This window comes from Arabidopsis lyrata (genome assembly GCF_000004255.2).
Source record: "Arabidopsis lyrata subsp. lyrata unplaced genomic scaffold ARALYscaffold_8, whole genome shotgun sequence".
NCBI classification, from domain to species: Eukaryota; Viridiplantae; Streptophyta; class Magnoliopsida; order Brassicales; family Brassicaceae; genus Arabidopsis; species Arabidopsis lyrata.
The window spans coordinates 6,209,362-6,230,799 of NW_003302548.1; the positions used below are offsets into that span (position 1 = coordinate 6,209,362).

General features: G+C 33.3%; 2 protein-coding genes across 2 annotated transcripts; both read right to left on the reverse strand.

The window, feature by feature from the left end:
- Positions 1-3,729: 3,729 nt before the first annotated feature.
- Positions 3,730-8,712, reverse strand: LOC9299837. The gene is made up of 15 exons (XM_021033058.1): positions 8,211-8,712; positions 7,644-8,006; positions 7,429-7,569; positions 7,210-7,342; positions 7,011-7,124; positions 6,767-6,915; positions 6,504-6,596; positions 5,995-6,388; positions 5,656-5,782; positions 5,469-5,568; positions 5,181-5,250; positions 4,947-5,099; positions 4,760-4,855; positions 4,355-4,674; positions 3,730-4,237 (listed from the first exon to the last, which is right to left on the reverse strand). The coding sequence occupies exons 1-15, from the start codon at positions 8,286-8,288 to the stop codon at positions 4,022-4,024; spliced, it is 2,547 nt and encodes an 848-aa protein (XP_020888717.1). The 5' UTR covers positions 8,289-8,712; the 3' UTR covers positions 3,730-4,021.
- A 5,253-nt stretch (positions 8,713-13,965) lies between these two features.
- LOC9301578 (calcium uniporter protein 4, mitochondrial) lies at positions 13,966-15,678 on the reverse strand. Its single transcript, XM_002865458.2, has 2 exons — positions 15,094-15,678; positions 13,966-14,487 (listed from the first exon to the last, which is right to left on the reverse strand). Exons 1-2 carry the CDS (start codon positions 15,610-15,612, stop codon positions 14,050-14,052), a joined length of 957 nt encoding a protein of 318 aa, XP_002865504.2. The 5' UTR covers positions 15,613-15,678; the 3' UTR covers positions 13,966-14,049.
- Between the last annotated feature and the right edge of the window lie 5,760 nt (positions 15,679-21,438).

A 21,438-nucleotide genomic window follows, 5' to 3' on the forward strand; every position in this document is an offset into this window, starting at 1 on the left:
AAATTCATCACGATGCTCCAATGTTTCATAATAAAGCTTGGATTATCATGGGTGATTTTAATGAAATTTTAGACAGAACAGAGCATTCACACTTTGAGACTGCCCCATCAATACCGCCAGGTATGAGAGACTTCCAAGAAGTAATTCGATATTGTTCGCTAAAAGATATGAGCTACCATGGTCCACTGTTCACTTGGTGTAACAAGAGAGACGAAGATTTGATTTGCAAGAAACTGGATCGGACCCTCACCAATGAAGCTTGGAGGTTATCTTTTCCGCAAACGTATAGCATCTTTGAATCAGGTGGATGCTCAGACCATCTCCGTTGTAGATTCAATCTGGAAGCAGAGGTTGTGAAACCAAAAGGGTCATTTAAATTATGCAATGTGTTGACAACGATGAGTGAATTTCTACCAACAGTCCAGGAGTTTTGGGATGGTACTAATGCTCTATATCACTCCACTTCAGCCGCTTACAGATTCGGTAAAAAGCTAAAGCCAATTCTAAAACAGTTAAGTCGAAGCAAACTGAGCGATCTTCAAATCAAAGTGAATACAGCTTACCAAACTCTTTGTACTAAGCAGCAATCCACACTAGTAAATCCCTGTCAAGATGCCATAGAGGAGGAGAACTTGGCTTACAAGGCATGGGACACTCTAGCGGACATTGAAGAGAATTTCTTGAAGCAAAGGTCTACGTTGCATTGGTTAGATGTGGGAGACAAAAATAATAAATACTTTCATAATGCAGCCAAAACAAGAACAGCAAGAAACTCAATCCGAGAAATCCACGGCATTGACGGGACTATTTATTCTACTCACGATGACATCAAATGCGAAGCGGTAAGGTTCTTTGAGGACTTCCTAACTCAAGAACCAGAGGACTTTGAGGGAATGAGTATTACGCAGTTACAAGAGTTGATGGATTTTCGTTGTAACGATTCCGATGCAGCGCAATTACTATCAGAAGTGTCAACAAAAGAAGTTAAAAAGGTTCTTTTTTCGATGCCAACTAATAAATCACCCGGTCCAGACTGCTATACGGTTGAATTCTTCAAGGCAGCTTGGCCAATTTTGGGTAATGATTTTGTGGTGGCTATTCAATCGTTTTTCAGGACAAGTTTTCTTCCCAAGGGATTGAATACCACCATTCTGACCCTTATCCCTAAAAAGGAGGACTCAACACATATGAAAGATTACCGTCCTATTTCATGTTGTAACGTGGTTTATAAAGTCATCTCTAAAATCTTGGCAAACAGGTTGCAGCTCATTCTCCCGCCCGCCATTGCACCAAATCAATCAGCGTTTATAAAAGATCGCTTGATGATGGAAAATCAGCTACTCACATCAGAATTGGTAAAGGATTACCACAAGGACTCTATCTCACGGCGTTGTGCTTTACAAATTGACATCTCCAAAGCATTTGAATCGGTTCAGTGGTCCTTTTTGCTAAGAACTCTTCAGGCTATGAACATTCCAGAGATGTTCATAAAGTGGATTGAACAGTGCATTGGCACTGCATCATTTTTGGTCCAAGTCAATGGTGAGCTAGCCGGGTTTTTCTAAAGTAAACGTGGGCTGCGACAAGGTTGTTCTCTGTCGCCTTACCTCTTTGTTATCTGTATGAATGTCCTATCTCATATGCTGGATAAAGCAGCCGTTGGAAAACAAATTGGTTATCATCCGAGATGTAAAAGCTTGCTTCTCACCCGCTTATGCTTCGCTGATGATATAATGGTCTTCTCTGACGGGAGCTATCAGTCTATAGATGGTATTGTTGAGATATTTGACTTGTTTGCTAGAGCATCTGGTCTCAAAATTAGTATGGAAAAGTCGACAATTTTTTTGGCGGGTTTATCTACACTAAACAAAGATGCAGTTCTTCATCGATATCCTTTTGCAAGTGGTGCTCTCCTAGTCCGCTATCTTGGCATTCCACTGCTTACAAAGAATATGACAAACTCTGATTACCTTCCACTTCTTGAGAAGAATCGACATCGCATTAGCTCCTGGACTAGTCGATTCTTATCCTTTGCAGGCCGCCTTCAATAGATAAAGTCCGTCTTTTCAAGTCTGATTAACTTCTGGCTCACGGTATTTCGTCTCCCCAAATCCTGTATTAATGAAATTGAGAAACTTCTATCAGCCTTCCTCTGGTCTGGACCGGACTTAAACGCAAAGAAAGCTAAGATTGCTTGGAGAGATATCTGTAAACCGAAAAGGGAAGGAGGTTTAGGAATAAGACCTTTGAGAGAGGTTAATTCGGTGTGTATCTTGAAGTTGATATGGAGAATACTCTCTTCAAAAAATTCGTTGTGGGTGAATTGGGTCAAGCTAAACCTGATTCGTAAAGGCTCATTCTGGGCTTTAAAAGAGAAATCGAGTCTAGGTTCTTGGATGTGGAAAAAAAATTTGAAGTATCGAGACAGCTAAAATTCTGCATAAAATGGAGATCCAATCAGGGCAGTCCACCTCTTTCTAGTATGATCTCTGGTCTCCTTTGGGAAGGTTGATTGATAAAGTAGGACTACGTGGATGTATTGATATGGGAATTGGAGCCAATAAAACGGTTAAGGCTGTGATATCCAACCATCAACGACGACACCGAGCGGATGTGTTCAATCAGATCGAAGATCAAATTGACCTCACCCGAAATCAAGCCCCCCTTACGGGCCTCGACCGTTGTCTCTGGAAATGTAAAGAGGATACAGATAAAAGCAAGTTCTCTTCCAAAGAAACTTGGTCAATTATTAGAGAGATCAACCCGATCTGCCACTGGCATAAGAGTGTTTGGTTTTCACAAGCCACTCCAAAATATGCTCTTCTCACTTGGCTTGCCACACGAAACAGATTGGCTACAGGAGATCGAATGCAACAGCGGAATGTAGCTGTAACTACAAGCTGCATTTTCTATGGAGAAGAGACTGAAACAAGAGACCATCTTTTTTTTCTCTTGTTCATACTCTTCTCAGGTTTGGTACTCTCTTGCTCGAGCTCTTTTACAAGATGATTATACGACTCAATGGGATCAGCTTCTCCACAATTTGACGAATAACTCTCAGCCAAAACTCAATAGCTTCGTCGTTCGCTACACCTTCCAAGCTACAATTCATAGTCTTTGGAGGGAAAGAAACGGTCGAGGGCATGGTGAACCAGAAACCTCGGCTGCAAATCTAAGTCGTTTCATTGATAAAAACATCTGAAATAAGCTTAGCCTTCTCCGACACCAAAGTGGGTTTGAAGGAGGGTTCCAAACTCATCCATAATCTCTTGTGTTTGTTTTCAAATCATCATCTCTAAAACTCAGTTCACTATGAAGCATTTATTGTAACAAAGTCTTTTTTTTTGTTTGAATATAATTTTACATTCTTTCAAAAGAAAAAAAATGATTTCTTTTTCCTTTTTCTCCATCATTAGCTTCCTCGACTGGAAGTGGTGTCATTTCTCTGGTGAAAGATTTGTCTCTGCAATTTCCCGATCTAGCTCGTAAATAAGCATAAGTTACTCGATCAAAGTGACTTTTATTAAAATTTTCCATTATCATCTAGTCACTGACACACACTAGCAACAGATGATCAACATAGATCCGCACTCTGACAGTGGTCGAGACAGCTTAGATCTAATGATCGCCATTTGGTAACTCCAAAAGTGCACCTCTAGACTCTAGAGTCTAAAGGTGCGAACCCAAAAACATAGAACTTGAAGAATGAATTAGATAGACATTTAGAGCTAAGAAGAAGACAATCAAATAGATTTCACTTTTTTTTTTATTTTCTCTTGGCAGGCCTTCGGCCTATAAATCCCATTTCTTTCTATAAAATATATTCGAATACATATTGCATTTTCTTTCACTCGAAAGACAGACAAAGACATTCTAATTCACCTACAGGTGGGTTAAGGCAAGACCCCTAACTTACCTCCCCTCACACCCTAGAAAAATTACAGCTTGCAAAATAATACTCTGCCTCACTATCTACCTTGTACACACAAATCTTTCTTTCGCCCAGACGAATTATTCCTAGTTAACTTGCTACCAATCTACTCCACAAACGACTAAACCATGGCGATCTGATTTCGCCAGACCCCGTACATTCAGCATCGCCTTCTTCCGCTGTGCTGAAAAGGGTTTGATCTGAGCAGTCTAAGGAAGCCCCACACGCCATATTATAGGACTGACAAGCTGAATGGCATACCCGTAGTCTATCGTCTCCATCGATATCACACTTCTGGATCGATATCTGGTTCAGAGAGATTATAAACAAAACATGTCAATTATCAGAGAAAATGCTAGTGTCTCACCTATAAACATGGGGGAGCTTAGAGAATTATACAAATCCAAAGAGATTTTTACTCACCCAACAGGCTAGTCTTTTAGCTGCTTCATCACAATAGCTGTTACCGAAAATGTTAAATAACTTCCGAGCCCCGCCCGGAAAGAGCCTATTGTAGTTAGGCATGACCACAACTTCCTCAAGCTGCTGAAGTATGCTAGGCTCTCTTGGAGCACAATGTTGCCCTGACATGTCTCTCTCCAACACATCTTTGCACACCAGTAAACTCGTAACTAGTTTAGAGCTGTTCTGACATGTGTAGCCAGCATAATCAGAGCAACGGAACTCGCAAACCCCATTATCACACACTCCTCCATGTAGGCTGCATTGTTCGTCGCACACAGCTGTATAGTTGAAAAGAATTTTGTTGTCAGATTTACGATTGATAAATGTATTATTGACACAATCTATATAAATATGGATATTTACCAGTGGAACAGTCGATTCCAGTAAATCCATTTTCACATATGCATACACCCTGAGCTGTGCATTTTCCATGTCCATTGCAACTATTAGGACAAGAACCTACATGGTGAAAAGCATAACTTGTAAGTTCAGATCTTAGGGAAAGATAGAGACTTGACATGTACAACAATTTGGTGTGAAGGATACTTACGGTTTCTGCAGTCATGACCGTGATAACCAAGGAGACAACGACACTTCCCATCAACACAATCTCCATTAAAGTTACAAGAATTAGGACATTGACCAAGCACAGAAACTACGGATGTACTGCAGAGTTCATGGTAAGCTGGACAAATCAATTCACCTACAAACCAAAGCATTCTTGGTTCAAAAAATTTGGTAACTATGTCATTATCCTTTCAGGAAGAGAAAGAGCATTTTTTACCATTAAAACCGGGAAATCGAATTGGTCCACCAGCTTGAGGGCAGAACTTCCATACTCCCTCCACAGCAACCTAAAGGAATTCGACCAGGAAAACATTACTAGTGAAGACATTAATAAGCATAAAACAGGATGTCCTCATCTCCATGGATCAAAGTAGATACAAGTTGAAATAGGACCGATGACTCATGACTTATGTTGTTTCTGAGCTGCTGTCCAATTATAACACCTTATGCTCAAAAGAAAAAAAAATGAAACCTTAGGAGAAGGAAGAAGATATAGAAGGCGTACCTCCAATAAATTATTTCTACATCTATGCTGATAACAACCATTTCCCTGTGTCATCGAACCCCGAACAAACCCAGTACGCACTAAAGATGAGGCCATACACCTATATATAAGCCAAACTCTTTCATTAGCAATATTTTTATGTGGATATTTACAAACATTCAGTGAGAAAGAGTTAACCCGCAATAACCTGGATTCACTCCCTCTCACTTCACCCAACATTCTGTCAGGCGCCCGTGCACTATTAATATCTGTACAAGACCCATCTGAATAGGCAACAAAATATGTACAATAATCTGCTAAGGAAGACTGGCCGCCTGCAATATGTTATGTATGAAATATATTAGTCTTTACTGAACAAGAAGCGAATACAGGATTGGATTACAGGATAGCATATTTTGGTATATACTATGCTTTCCAGATATTACAACCAAGAGAAGAGAAAATCATTGCGAATAAAATCAACATGTTGAAGCAGGTAAAAACTTAGGAATATATCAGCATGTACCAAGTAATCAAGATGACATACCTTTGTTAGGCTGTGGAAAGTAACGGGCCCATTGAGGCAAGTCTCCGTTATAGCTTAGAATTGGGCAGTAACCTTCAGCCTCTCTGTTGTATGTACAGCCAGATAGTTGGGTTGTATTACAATGGTAAGCACCTTTCCACATGTTACATGGAGATGTAACAAACTGAGTCCCCTGGTTCCGGCCCCAATCGAGACGGTCTGCCATGCTATAATTAGCCTTATACCAGCCACTATCCTCTAGTAGCGCTAGAGTCATTTTTGAAACGACTGATCTTGTGTCCACTGACCCAGTCATTATCTCATTCATGAGTAGTCTCTTTTCCCAGTGGGAACCCGATGTGCCACGTCCTCCTCCATCCTCAAGTTCTAATCCAGAGAAGTTTTGAGAAAAAGCCTGTAGAAATTTGACATTCTTATGACTACAGGACAGAAAACTAGAGTCACAGGAATTAACTTGCAAAGGTGCACTAATTTCTGAGAAGGAAGTCGCTAAAAATATTGAAACTCACTCCGTAATGATGCCGCGAATGCATGACAACCCGTGGAAGCACTACGCGTGTCACTAACCGGCCTAGCTTTTCATCCATTTGTTGCTCAGTGACCTTAAAACATGAAAAAATGGCTTATTCCAAGGTAACTCGTATAGAAATACAGTGATCTCATCCACATGAAGAAGCAACAAACACAACAAAAAAACAGAAAAAAAAATGCCCAAGGATTAATCACAGACATTTTCTCTGGATTAGGAGGACATTAGATACTCATCACATACCTCAGTGCGTCTTCTTTTCCTCTCATCTCTAAAATGAGCAAAGGCATGCGGATCAAAGCCAAGGACATGCATAACCTCATGAATGAGAGTTGCTGAAAGCAAAGTCCCAGATTCTGAAGTCAAATGGCGGGGAGCAACATTGACATGCCCTGAAAAGGACCAAAACTCTTGAAATTAGTTTAAAACTCATAGCAATGCAGGACCGTCAAATTATTGTAATCAACTGGGGGAGATGGACAGTTACCAGCAATTGCACGTCCCCACTGATCACGTTCACAAGCTACAGCCCACGCAAGGGTATTACCAGTAGTAGGTCTTGTGGTCACCAATAGAACTAAATCAGTATCAGCAATACCCTCTGTTTGATATGAAAGAAACTGAATTAGACAAAATTAAACCTAGCAACACAAGTCAATCAGAGAGTAAAACAGTAATGAGATTACCCTCCACATATTCACGAGGAAGCTGCACACCACCATCTTGTCCACAAGCAGAGTATCCACTTAAACGCAAATTCCCTTTCACAGGTTCAACAGCCAACGCTCTTCTGAACCAATCTGCAGTCTGCTCTAAAGCCTTCATTTGCAAGAATTAAAAATCAATACATCTGCATGACCAGTAACACTCACTTATCTAAGAAACAAATGATCAAGTAAGTGAACCTTGTGTAGGCGATGCTTCTTGTCCTTGCCAGATATGTCATCTAAAGTGCAGTTATACCAACAATCACCAGAAACTGGAGGTTTCACATTAGGATTACAAGCAGGAACAGCAGGAAAAGTACTTGAAGGAGGCTCACCCAACTGAAAACAAATTAGTTCAGTAACTTTCAAAATCCTTACATTTCACACTACTATAACCTACCGAGTATACCAACCTTCACAATATCGCCAACTCGTTGGCAATCTCGGTCAAGTGAATGACCAACGGCATCATAATTCAAATAAATCCTAATCGGTTGTTTCACATCTTTCTCCTCATCAAAAACACTAAGCAACACCCTTCCATTATGTGGATACACTTTAGCAGCACTTCTCGGCTCATGATAAACCTGAGGAGTAACCGAATACACTTTCCGACCCGGTCTCTTCCTCTGTTCTATAATCTGATCATGTATACACGAATGAGATGATACTCCATCAACTCCACTTTCCACACCTTCCAATGCTACTCGATGATGATGATGATGATGCTTAGCTTTCGCATCAGACGCTCCTAACCACAACAGAATCAACAAAACCTAAAAAAAAAAAAAAAAAAAATGTAGCAGATCTGCAATTTTGCTTAAAAGGGAAAGTTACAATAGAAAAAGGAAAACAGAGATCTGATTCTGTTGCTTGTAGCTAATATCTCGATAAATAACAACAATCAAGCTCAAATTCGCAGAAACCCAAACAACATTTCAAAAAAAAAAAAAAAAAAAAACCTAAATCCATAAACTTACCCAGAAAGTGACGAATCGAAGCTGGAGATTATAAACAAAGAGTCTAGAACATGAACAAGAACGAACTAAAAGCTCCATGAAATTCCCAGAAACAGCTTCACTTCCATCAAATCTCAATCAAACAAAGTGCATTTCATTTGCTTAATACAGAGATTTAGCTCGAGAATTTGAAAAAGTGGATCAGATAGAGCGAAGATTACTACTACTACTTGTTCAAGCTTTGAAAAATTCAATAATGGAGAGATAAGAGTTTAGGGTTTTTGAGGTAAGACTGATTCAAAACAGGTGATCTAGATTTCAGCAACCTCAACAACAAAAAAAGATTTTTTTTTTTTTTTTTTTTTTTGCAATCTCTCTCTATTTGTACAAAAAACAAGTGACACTAAAAGATGAGAGAGAGAGACAAATGGATTGGGTAGGAGTTGGTGGTAGGGTATAGGATATAATGTATAATTATTGTTACTGTAATAATGTAATTTAAAGTGAGAATCAATATTTGGTGCAATTTGTGTATAATCTAGAATTTAAATTTTAAAGATGCTAATACTTTTGTATTTTTATGGTATTAAATACACATTTTACATTTGTTGTAATCTAAATGATTTTTCTAATAAAAGAAAACTGTTGGGACATTCGCTGTCTTCAATCCACATCATCATCCTTATCTTAAAAATTTTAAATCAGTTTCAAGTTTCTTCTATATAAACAAGTTTCTATATTCCTCTTATACGTTTAGAACTCAAAATATTTTGAAAAAATTATTGATTTGAATCGTACATGATGAGTTTGGTATGAGATGGTTGAATCCGGACAAATCATAATGAAATTTTTTGGACTATGATAGTTAAAATCAAATCAGTTTCTAATGCACATGAATGTGTCTTAAGAGGGTAATTTGCAAGATTTTGTAGTATCAGTTTATAAAATATGTCGACCCAGGTCAGCTAGCAGATGGAAAATCAAGGTGAGAGACTGTGAGTAGTACTATAAAAGATTATAAAATAAAATAAAATATTGCAATAATTGTATTCTTCAAGTTTATTTTCATGCTCGGTTCCTTTCCAAATTTTTCCATAATTGTAAATAACTGTTTTGATTAATAAAGGGGCTTTTGCAAAAATACCACTTTTTCAATGCCACTTTTCAAAAATACCCTTTTTAAAAAACCTTATAAAATATGTTCTTAAAAATATAAGACTTACCCAAATATGTATGTAATATTATTAAAACATACACAAACTACATTTCTATGTATCTAAAATCTTATAAATACTTTATAAATACATTATAAATGCATTTTAAATACCTTTAAAAACCTTTAAAATATCTTGTAAAACCTTTGAAAAACCTTAAAAATTCTTTAAAATAACTTGTAAAACCTTTTAAAACACCTTATAAAACCTTATAAATACTTGGATCGAGTCTTCAAGTAGTAGTTACAATCCATAAGTACCTTATAAACCTAATAAAACTTTATAAAAATTTCAGATTTAAAAAGGAACATTTTTGAAAATGGACATCTAAAAGGGGCATTTTTGAAAAGGGACACACCAAAAGGGGTATTTTTAACAATTTCCCTAATAAATTTCACATTATATACCCAAAAAAAAAAAACATTTTTCAATAATTCTAAGATTAATTAGTTATTGCAAATAATAAGATGTCTAGTATATAATTTAGGAGTGTAACGGATATAGATACCATTATTTTTAAAAATAAAAATAATATTAAAAATGTTTTTAAAATTTTAGAAAAATTATTTTTAGGTAATATGTTAAATAAATCTGGTAGATTACATTATTTTTATTTTATAAAAAAATCATAGAATATATGTAGAAACATAGTTTTGTAAATATCTTTTTTTATTTTTTTTAACGGATGTGGAGCCGAATCGAAATATATAAACCTTAATATCTTGATATCCAGATCCGGCTCCTTAGATATCATGATTTTCGTATTAAATCGGATCCTAGACAATAATTCCACCCCTTCAATTTTAATAGTTTGCCTACGTGATAATGATTATTATGTAATCGTTTAGCATAAAATGTAAAGAACGAAATCGTGTAAATATTAAAATGACTGCATTGTTGCAGCAAGATTATTATAATGCAATAAGTGGTTGCTTTGTTGCGTTTTTGGTCAAGATTGTAGTAATGCCTCCAGCTATTTACGTGTTCCAAATAACAAACGAATTCGCACTATGATTATAGTTGGTAGATTAAAGTTCCACCAACTTAGCTTTTGGGCTATCAATGGATATCGACGTCTCACTTTTCTTTCTGTTAATGCTTAATTTACAAATCCTTACCAAATAGAAGAGGAGTATGGATCAACTTTTTTTGACATATTAATAATTTAAGGAAATCAACTGAATAATAGCTAGATTTGCTAAGAAGTGGGATAAAGGTGAGATACACGTTATTTGTGGATGATTTTCTTATTTTAATGTTAATTAACAAGGAAAATGTATTATTTAAAAAATGAATTCAATAATATTAAAAAATAATATTCCATCCATTTCATAATATAAGATGTTTTAGAGAATGTTTTTGTTTCACAATATAAAACATTTTCAAATTTTTAGGCAAATTATAGATTAATTTAATATTTTATGATTATTTATATTTTAATTTTTTAAAAGTGGATATTTTTTAATCTGCGTGCTTTTAGTTAAAATCATTTATATTTTAAAACGGATAGAGTAACAATGAGGTGATTTAAATATTTTTTTAAGAATCGGTGACTTGTTGTCGTAACATTTTTTATACAGCCGTCTAATTTACTACATGGGGGGGTTAAAGATTAGAATTTTGTTTAAGTTTTTTTTTTTTTTTTTTAGGTTTTTGTTTTGTAGGAATTCATTTGATAATTTAACGTCTACATATATGAAATGAAATAGCATGTTCATGGAAAGAAATCCAGTACCTAATGGCAATAAATCATAATAACATATCACATCTCCATTTCTTGAAAATTACCTAATTACTTCGCGAAATAAACTCTTGAAACGATTGAAGATATATTCAGGGAATATGAAACTATAGTTTTGGCCTTTTGGGTTATTAGATTGGATTTTTATAAGTAATCGTTTATGCCCCTCATGTTTTTTATTTTATTTTATATTTTCTTTTAAATCAAAATTAATAAGAAAAGTTTAAAAACGCTTACCCTAAAGCTAATATTACGTATCATTGCCACTCCTTCATTAACTCAACAACAAAAACACAATTGCGTCTCTTTTTTATTTCACGTTTCTTCTTCTTCTTTTTTTTCTCTGAATTTTTTATCTTCTCTCTAGATCTCTTTTTTTTTTTCCATGGATCTGTCTTCTTCTTCTTCATGGATTTCTATTCTCTCTTCTTCTTCTTCATGGATTTCTATTCTCTCTTCTTCTTCTCTATGGATTTCTCTTCTCTCCCTTCGATCCAACGAAACCCTAAATCTCTTTTTTCCATCGATTTTTCTTCTCTCTTTTCGATCTTCTCTTCGATCTTCTCAACGAAACCCTAGATCTCTTCTCTCTTTCAGAGATCCAATGATAATCTCGATACATATCTAGGGTTTCATCGTAGAATCGGCGACGCCGACAGTGAACAGCGGAGAATCGGCGATGACGACAAAGAAGGGTGACAGATCTAGGGTTTCGTTGGAGAATCAGTGACGAAGACAAGGATGGGTGACAGCGGAGAATCGGCGATAATGACGGCGGTAGTGAACAAAGCAAGAAGAAACAAAATAGTGTGGTGGCGTTATGGTTTAGAATTACAAATTATTTCAGTATTACCATTTATACTAGTTGTACCTATTTATATCTCAGTTATACCATTTCTATCAATTGTATTTGTACTAGTTGTCTATATTCATATGTCAGTTGTACTATTTGTTTCAATTGTATTAAGTAAAACCTCTATAAATTAATATTGTTGGGACTATGATATATTATTAATTTAAAGTGATATTAATTTCTCTATAAATTAATATTTTTTAATTTATAGTGTAAATTAATATTTATCAATTTATAAAGAGATATATTTTAATTCTTAAAAAATTTAAAAGAAATGAATTTATAAGTTTTGTAGTTTTGGACTTGAAATTTTAATAGTTTCAAAAAAAAAATTTCGAAAAAAAATTAGACAATAAAATTACAAAGACTAAAAGAGAATTTATTTTAACAGCTATAATTTATAAGACTATCGTAAATTCAAATTTATGATTAATGACCTCAATTGTCGTATTTTAACAGCTATCACTTATAAGACTATCGAAATAAAAATGATGCATATTCAAAAATTAAAAACTTGCAGAAAATCTTGACTATTTTATGATACAGTTATCGAGTATACTAGACCACTATAATTTAAAATCACAATAGACCTATTGTTTTATTCAATAAAAGTTAGACATAGGTTCTATCGAAAATTCAATTTTTTTTTGAAAAAACACTAAAAGCATACCTTAGTATAACAACTTATATATATATATATATATATGTAAATTTACATGATTATTAATTTAAGATATTAATGGGACCATATATTTACATAGAGATTCTAAAAAAATTATTATATTATTATCTTATCGAATTTTGTCAAATTTTACACTAGCCTGACTTGGGACCGGATAATTTTATTAATTTATAGTATTTATTAATTTATCGAGTATTAATTTATAGAGGTTCTACTGTATTATGTTTCAGTAGTACCATTTGTACCAATTGTTCCTATTTATATATAGTTGTACAAATTGTACTATTATATGTCAGTTATACCATTTGGATCAGTTATCTTACAATCTCTCATATGTATCAGTTGTATTATTTTTTCTTAGTTGTACTATTATGAACCAATTCGTCCTTAATTTCATTAAGGGTAATTTGGAGATATCATATTTATGGTGGCACTCAGATTATAAGATGGCACGCCAAATTGAATTTTCCCACATAGTGGCATAGGGCTGGGCATAAAACCCGAAATCCGAAAACCGATCCGAAACCGATCCTAAAAATCCGGAACCGAATCCGAACCGAATGGTCACAAAACCCGAACGGATAATGAATTATCCTATCCGAATTACCCGAACCGAATCCGATCAGAACCGAAAACCGAAAAGATATCTGAAAACCGAAAATAAAATTATATATCCAAAAATATTAGTTATATTTAGTTGTAATTTTATAGCAAATAACAAAAATATCCTAAATAACCTAGATTTCAGAAATTTTTTAGTTATATTTGTTAAAATTATACATATTTTTGCAAAATTTAATCAAAGTTTAGTAAGATTAAACCAATTTTTTCTTAAATTGAACAATTTTTTTAGTTTTTTTCCCGAAAACCGATCCGAATCCGACACCTATCCGAACCGAAACCGAACCGATGACTCATAAAATCCGAACGGATAATAAACTCTCCTATCCAAATTATCCGAATCCGAATATATTCGAACCAAAACCGAACCAAAAAGTCATAAAATCCGAACGGATAATAAACTCTCATATCCGAATTATCCGAATCCGAATATATCCGATCCGAATCCGATCCGAAATCTGAATGTCCAGGCCTAAGTGGCATATGTGACTCGGACTCAGATTAGATTTGAGAAAAATCTATAGTTACGGACGTTAGCTTGTGACCACACAACTTTCGCATGTTTGTTTTTTTTCTTTATTCACGTTCGTTTTTTAAACGGTTCCTTTTCTTCAAGACAGGCTTAAGCCCATTAAACTAAGCAAGAATGTTGTATGAGGGCCGGGTGAACAAAAACTAGGAATCCAACTTTATCAAATATACATACAACAAGTTGAGGCCCAATTTCAAGTAAACACAAGCTATATGAACTATACCGGATAATGAGATTTACACGGAAATGGTATGAACAAGGAGTTGAGCTCATTGTACCTCAGAAAATCAAACCCATGCCTCTCCATAAGCTTCTTCTGTTTGGTCTTAAACCGTTGTCGAAAAAGACCTTCGAAGGATGGTTCCGTGGATGTCCGAAGAAAAAAGAGGTAACCGAGGATGAAATGAATGGATGTAACAAAGAAGCATATGGGTTCCATTACATCCCAGCTTAGTTCCCAAAAGGTAAGACGCATAAAACATATAGTTTGCACAGCTAGGAAACCGAGACCGCAATATAACTCAGCCTTTACTATGCGTTGGGCCTCTATGTCAATACACTTCTTTGTAGTCTCAAGCAGAACTAACTCTTCTTTCCTTGGATCGTTTGGAAGTATTGATGTTTGCTTGATCATTGCCTCCATAGATTTGGCTATCTAAAATAAAATAGCAAAAATCTACGAATGAGAGAATAATACTTTTGTAAAATGTAAAGTTGTCGCCTTGTCGGAAATGATTATGATGAAACATTCATTTTGGACCACTAATATTAAGAAACCCATTATACATTATATTTATAAATTTTTAACATCATATGAAGAAACATACGTGTAGAACACTAAAACAAAATTGTAAATGAAACGAGACAATCTACTAATTTATTTTGAATCAAAAAAAAAATATTGGTTATTATTTGAGAAAAATGAGATATATGTTTGAAGACATTTCGGATATTAAATTTGATATTCGGGGAGTCTATCAACCTACCATACTTTTCACAAAACCAAAGATTAATAAAAATATTTTTTCTAATCAGTAAATCATAGTAATTTTCCAAAATTTTAACTAAACCATAATCAAGCAATATTACTTTTGAAATGCTTAAAAAAACAGTAAATTTTACAAGCTAAACAATATGGTTCTGTATCAGATCTAACCTATGTATGTTTTTAATAAAGGATCAAAAGCAAATCTTGAATACTAAAAGATTAAGAACCAAAGTTACTTAAAACATGAACCAAGTACTTGTCTTATTTATTCACCTGATGGGGATGAAGAAATACTATATCTCCTAAAACGACGACGCATCCCGAATGATCCAAAGAGTTAGCCATTTCAGAACCTTGCTCGTCGTTCCCACAGCTCTCACAACAGATCTGAACAAATTCCCAATAAGAAACTGAGCTTTTAGGAATCTCTCTGAGTCTCGCTTTCACCTTCTCCATTTGATATATCCTCAACAACTTCTTTGTCTCACTCACCGATAAACCCTTCACGGCCGTTTCCTCCCGTTTGGGAGGAGCAACGGACTCGATGTGGATCCCGACAATCCGGTCTGTAAGATTCGGACCATTCGGTGAGGTCATGTACTGACGATAGATCTTCATCTTATATGGTGAGAGTTGTCTGAAAAATGAGTGTTGTTGTGTTACATCGGATCTGTAACTGTCAATGAGACGTTTAGTGATTGCTCTGCGTAGAGCCATTAAGAGAGAGAGAGAATCTTGAGTTTGAGTCTTTGTTGTGTGAATTGGGTAATGAAATCTTTGGCAAGAAGGCATTTATATAGTCCGATTCATTAGGTTAAAATGTAAAAGGAAGAAAAGTTAATGTTACTTATTTTGTTTGATTTTTTTACTGTAATAGTTAGAGATTTATTTTGGAAGAAAATGAGAATCTTTGTGATTAAAAGAATCTTAGAGAATCTTAGAGGGTGTTATTGGTTTATTAATTTGTAAATCCATATAGGATTTGAAAATCTCTATTAATTATGAAATCAAGATATATGGATTTTGAAATAACATGTGTTTACCCATGGATTTGAATCCTTCTATTTTTCTCTTTCATTTCCATTCAAATCCATTTAAAACATAATTTGGATTCTCAAATCCAAAAACAAATGACTAAACGAATAACATAGGATTTTAATTAGTATTTATAAATCATAGAACCAATAACACATTATTTTAATTAGGATTTTAAATTCAATGATTGAATAACAAATGATTTTTGTTTGGATTTCTAATTCCTTATAAATCAATGAACCAATAACCCCTCCTTAGTTGTTTTGGTAAGAAGCGCGAAGGAGTGTAAGAGAATATTGGACAAGAATATTGGACAACACGTGTCAATTTCACTACAAAGATTCCCCTCGATAATTGGAATCCATGTGGATTTTTTCTTAAATAATTTCTTATTATTTTTTTGTTTATATTTGATAAACAAATTCAGGGAGTCTAATTGATGAACAAATTTCAAATGGTACGGTAGAACTTTTGCTCGAATCATTTTTTTTGATATATCCGATCGGCTGATTCGGTCAGTTCCGGGGAACGCACTATTAGATTATATCATGATTTAATGTCCCGGTTTACTCTATCCTTTGGTTTATAATTGTATTCTTGGTTTAGGTGACTGTATTTAAGCAACATACATTGTTAATTTACAACTTAGTGAAGCATAATTTCTAAAACAATGAAAAGGTTGTTATATCTGAAATGGTATCAGAGCTTTTCTTCAACGTCATGCTTTATTCATCTTCCGCAAGCTTAATTTCTCTCTGTTTCTTCGCTACCATGTGGATTCGTCGCCAACACCTACTACCACACTGTCTAACCCCGAGTTTGGAATGTTTTCCGACTAATGCTCGGGGGTATCCAGTTAGCCTAATCCCAGATACCATGTGAATTGCTTGGGCCAAAGCCCAAGCCCAGACTTCCCACACAAATGTGATTTTTGTTTCCAGGGTGGATCGAACATGGGTTAGTTCCTTCTAACATTTCCCCAATTCTCTCTTACCACTAGACCACAACCGTGTGGGCGAATCATAGTTTGTTTTTCATCGACTAGATTTATGTTTTAGGTTTTATGTGAGATAAAGATTCAACAACATCCGTAACTCATACAGTATTTTTCTTCCAAACTTTTGTTTATATATTAATGGTAGTAGTATAAAGTTTTGGTTATGAGTTTGATATCTTCATGTCACATAATGTATTGCCTCTATTCCTCTAGTAAACTCGTCTGTCACTATCTTACAAATTTGGTCTATTAGGTGTTATTCAAGCAAGAATTTAAAGTTAACTAGGTAAGAGTACCTGTAATGCACAGATGAATTTTAATCTATTTAATTTTATGTATCGTGTTATTAATAGTATATATATTTTATTTTAATTTTTTTTTGTTACGAATGTTAAATATGTTTCAAAAGTACATATTGGTTGTATTTAGTTTTATAATATGCTTTCAAACACAACACATGAATTAAAATGGAGGATCTTCCAAATCACAGGGTCTCCCAGTCGAATTGATGTGATCGTTGTGGGTTAATGGCTTATTAATATTTCCTTAAAAAAATATAAACAATATATATGTAGTAAATGTAATCTTTGATCATTATTTTAATATATAAGTTAAACATATATATATAAAAACTATCGTATGTGTATATATAGAAGATACATATTTTACTAGAAAAGTATATTTATAAGTTCGTTCAATTGTTTTTTTAAGGAATACTCACAAAAATGCCCTTTTTTTAATAACCCTTTTCAAAAATGCCCCCTTTGGTTGTCCATTTTTAAAAATACTCTTTTTTATGTACAAAATGACTAAATTACCATTCTTTTAATAAAAGATATCACAAATATATAAGGAAATATAACAAAATTAGGTCCACAAAATACAAAATATTTTTTGGCGGGAAAATTGATCCCGCAATTTTTCCCGCCAAAACACTTGTAAAAACTTGTAAAACCTTTAAAATACCTTGTAAAATTTTCCCGTAAATTTTTGGCTAGAAAAATTTACAAGGTATTTTAAATGTTTTTTACAGGGTATTTATAAGGTTTTACAATGTATTTTAAAAGGTTTACAATGTATTTATAAGGTATTTATAAGATATTAAAAGATTTTACAAGCTATTTTATAAGATTTTACAAGTTATAAGGTTTTACAAGTTTTTTATAAGGTTTTACAAGTTATAAATACCTTATAAAACCTTATAAGTACCTTGTAAAACCTTTTAAAATACATTGTAAAACCTTACAAAACACTTGTAAATACTCCGTAAAACCTTTAAAATACCTTGTAAATTTTTCCCACAAAAAAAATTGCGGAATCACTTTTCCCGCAAAAAATTTTTTTTGGCGGGAAAAATTTTTACAGGAAAATTTTACAAGGTGTTTTAAAAGTTTTTACAAGTGTTTTGGCGGGAAAATTGCGGGATCACTTTTCCCGCCAAAAAATATTTTGTATTTTGTGGACCTAATTTTGTTTCAAATAAGGGTAAAATGGTCATTAAAAATTAAAAGAGGACAAACTTAAAAATGGACTCTCAAATGGGGCATTTTTGAAAAGGGGTATTGAAAAATGGGCATTTTTAACAATTTCTCTTTTTTTTTATTTTACTAAGATATTTTATTTTGGTTGAAATTTTTCAGAATTAAATGTTGATGTTAGTTGTGAAACATTTAATTCATTAAAATTTTAAGAAAAAATAAAATAGATTGTTTCTAAAGTAATTACATTGTCGTTTTTAGTATCATATTTTGTTAAATTTTAGGTCATATAAAATTGAATGACTTATATTCTAATTTAGTGTGTATAAAAAAATCTAAGCATTTAATAAATAAGAAAATCAAAATAGTTAATTTTGTAATAATAGGGGAAGATAAAAAATATCAAAATTTGGTAACTCTATATATTTGAATACAGTTTATGTGTGTTTGGTAAGTGGTTTAAATAGAATGAGGATAAAAAAAATATTTCGCAAATGTCATAATAGAATTAAATAAATAAAACTAAAATAGCTAAGAAAAAATGTGGACATGCCACAAATGCATTGAAAACTCTCTTTTAATATATAGAGGATTTTCTAAGTTTTACAATCATTAAGATTTGAAATTTGATATTATTATAAATAGGCGTTATTCAATTATGGAGTTTAAGTCAATTCGTTAAGGATTACAATTAAAAATTGATATTATTTTAAAAATTATTTGTATATATTTCAAAATCTCTGCAGTAATTTACTTATAAAACTCCAAAGAGATTTCATTTCAAATGACTTAATATACAAAGATTTTAAAAGTTTTCTGTTTGAACAACACTGAATTTTAATGATTTATTTAAATTTTAATTGAATATCACCAAACTTTAAAATTTATTAAGCATAATTTACAAATATAAAATCCAATAAAACAAGATTTTAAAGCATGATTTAGACATTAATTGAATAAAGGGAGACTAAGGTTGGATTTCAATATTAAAATCCATGATTGAATAACATCTCCTAAATATAGTTTTAAAAGTTTTTTCCACTTTATACCTTGAGATCTTCAAATATTTTAAAATACTTATCTCATATATATATATATATATATATATATATATATATATATATATATATCATTTTTGATATGTTTCTTGTAGTAGACTTGAACTAACATCTCGATATCTGAGGGTTTTCAGGGTATTCAGATCTGGATTCGCCTCCACCGGATCTAGAACCTAAATTCCAGTTACATGTGTTAAAAATTTGTTTCTAGAAACAAAATTCTTATAAGTATTAAAAATATGTTTCTAGAAACCCAATTCTTATATGTAAAAAATTGTCTCCAACATTCTAAGAATTGAGACTATTGACTCGAAACACTTCACAAAGGAAATTTTTACTCCGACTTGTTGTTCCATAGCTTTATTGAAGTTAGACAAAGGCCTTGAATGTTTACTAGTTTTTGTAATGGTTTTTGGTTTTTGTTTTTGAAAATCTTATTTTTCACTCATTCAAGATTTTGTGAAAATGGTTTTCCTAAATAATAGGGAATCTAGTTTTTGCAAGATTTTGACAATTTTCAAAGACAATCCAAAATCCACCTTATTTGAGTTTTTCACCTTTTCTAAACAAATTCTTAACGTAACATTTTTTATCATTTTTTTTATTTTTTATTTCTTTTATTTTTGCAAAATCTAAAAACCAAAAACAAAAATCTAAAATCCAAAAACCAAAATCTATAATCTAAAAACTAATTAAAAACTGATAACCATTCATGGCCAAAGCTTTTCTTCGGTGTAAACCAATTCGAAAAGAGATAGCTTTGATTTCTTAGGAGGGGTCCGATTGGTTTCTTTAGGTTATATGCTCCAAAAGCTTCTTAGTGGTTCTTCCCACATTAATCTCCATAAAGGTGGATTTACATGATATTCAACTCTCTTTCTTACAAATAGAAGTTTTCATCACTGAAAAAAAAAAAAAGTTTTCATCACTGTTCATGAGAAGGTTAGTTATTTCTTCCATAAAAACGTGTATCCATAAGACCACGTACCATCCTAAATCTATGCTACATTCTCAATTAAAATATTTGGTGTGCAAAAGTTAAAAGTTCAAGTGATGTTTAAATCACCAGTTACCGGATTGTCTACTCGGATCGGATCGCATGCATCAAAACAATTGATTATTATATAAATTGGAAATATAATTTTACACTTTAATATATATAATAAGATGATTATCCCCAGTATGTATCAAACAATTGATTATTATATAAATTGGAAATATTCTGTAGAAGCATTATTCCCAACTCTTCTTTGATTTCAGTTTTTTTTTTGTGGATTGTTGGTGTTATATTTCAATGCGGATAATTAAACAGAAAATGATTTACAATTACGTTTAACAGTAATGCTCCCTTTATTTCTAAATAATAGTTTTTTATTTATTTTTACATATATTGAGAAACAATTTTTTTTTTTTTTGCTAACCTCACATTAATTAATAAAGAACTCCTTGATTGGTTGCCTAATTAGGAGGACGAGTATCTACAAAAGAAACTTCAGAAAATAAAAGTTTAGAAGAACGGGCTAACCAGTCCGCTTTAACATTACATAAACGAGGAATAAGAGAGAGCGAGAAAAAGGGGAAAGAGACACGGAGAAAACCAAACTCGTCTAGCAGATTGGAGAAAGCGGGCCATTCATCAGGGGACTGTATCATCGAGACTAACTCCGAACAATCTGTTTCGCCTGACAATCTATCCTTCTGGAAAGGATATTCTTCATAGCCCAAATTAAAGCTTCCATCTCCGAATGAAGGGGGGAAGGACACCTCCGTAGGCACTTTGCACCGAACAATATCGATTGATCATTTCCTTGAAAACAACACCATCCTAAACCCATAGTTGGATCCGAAGTTTTCCAAGAGCCATCAAACCGACATCTTATCGATTGAACTGGGCGTTCCAAAGTTTCCGTAATAGGACTAGTTTCGATCGGATCCACCTGAGCTTCTTCCCACATTAATTTTTCACTCAATGCAAGATTTAAAATATCTGTGGGTTCAGATTGTAATCCCTTGAATATCTTTTTGTTCCTATCTTTCTATATGAACCACA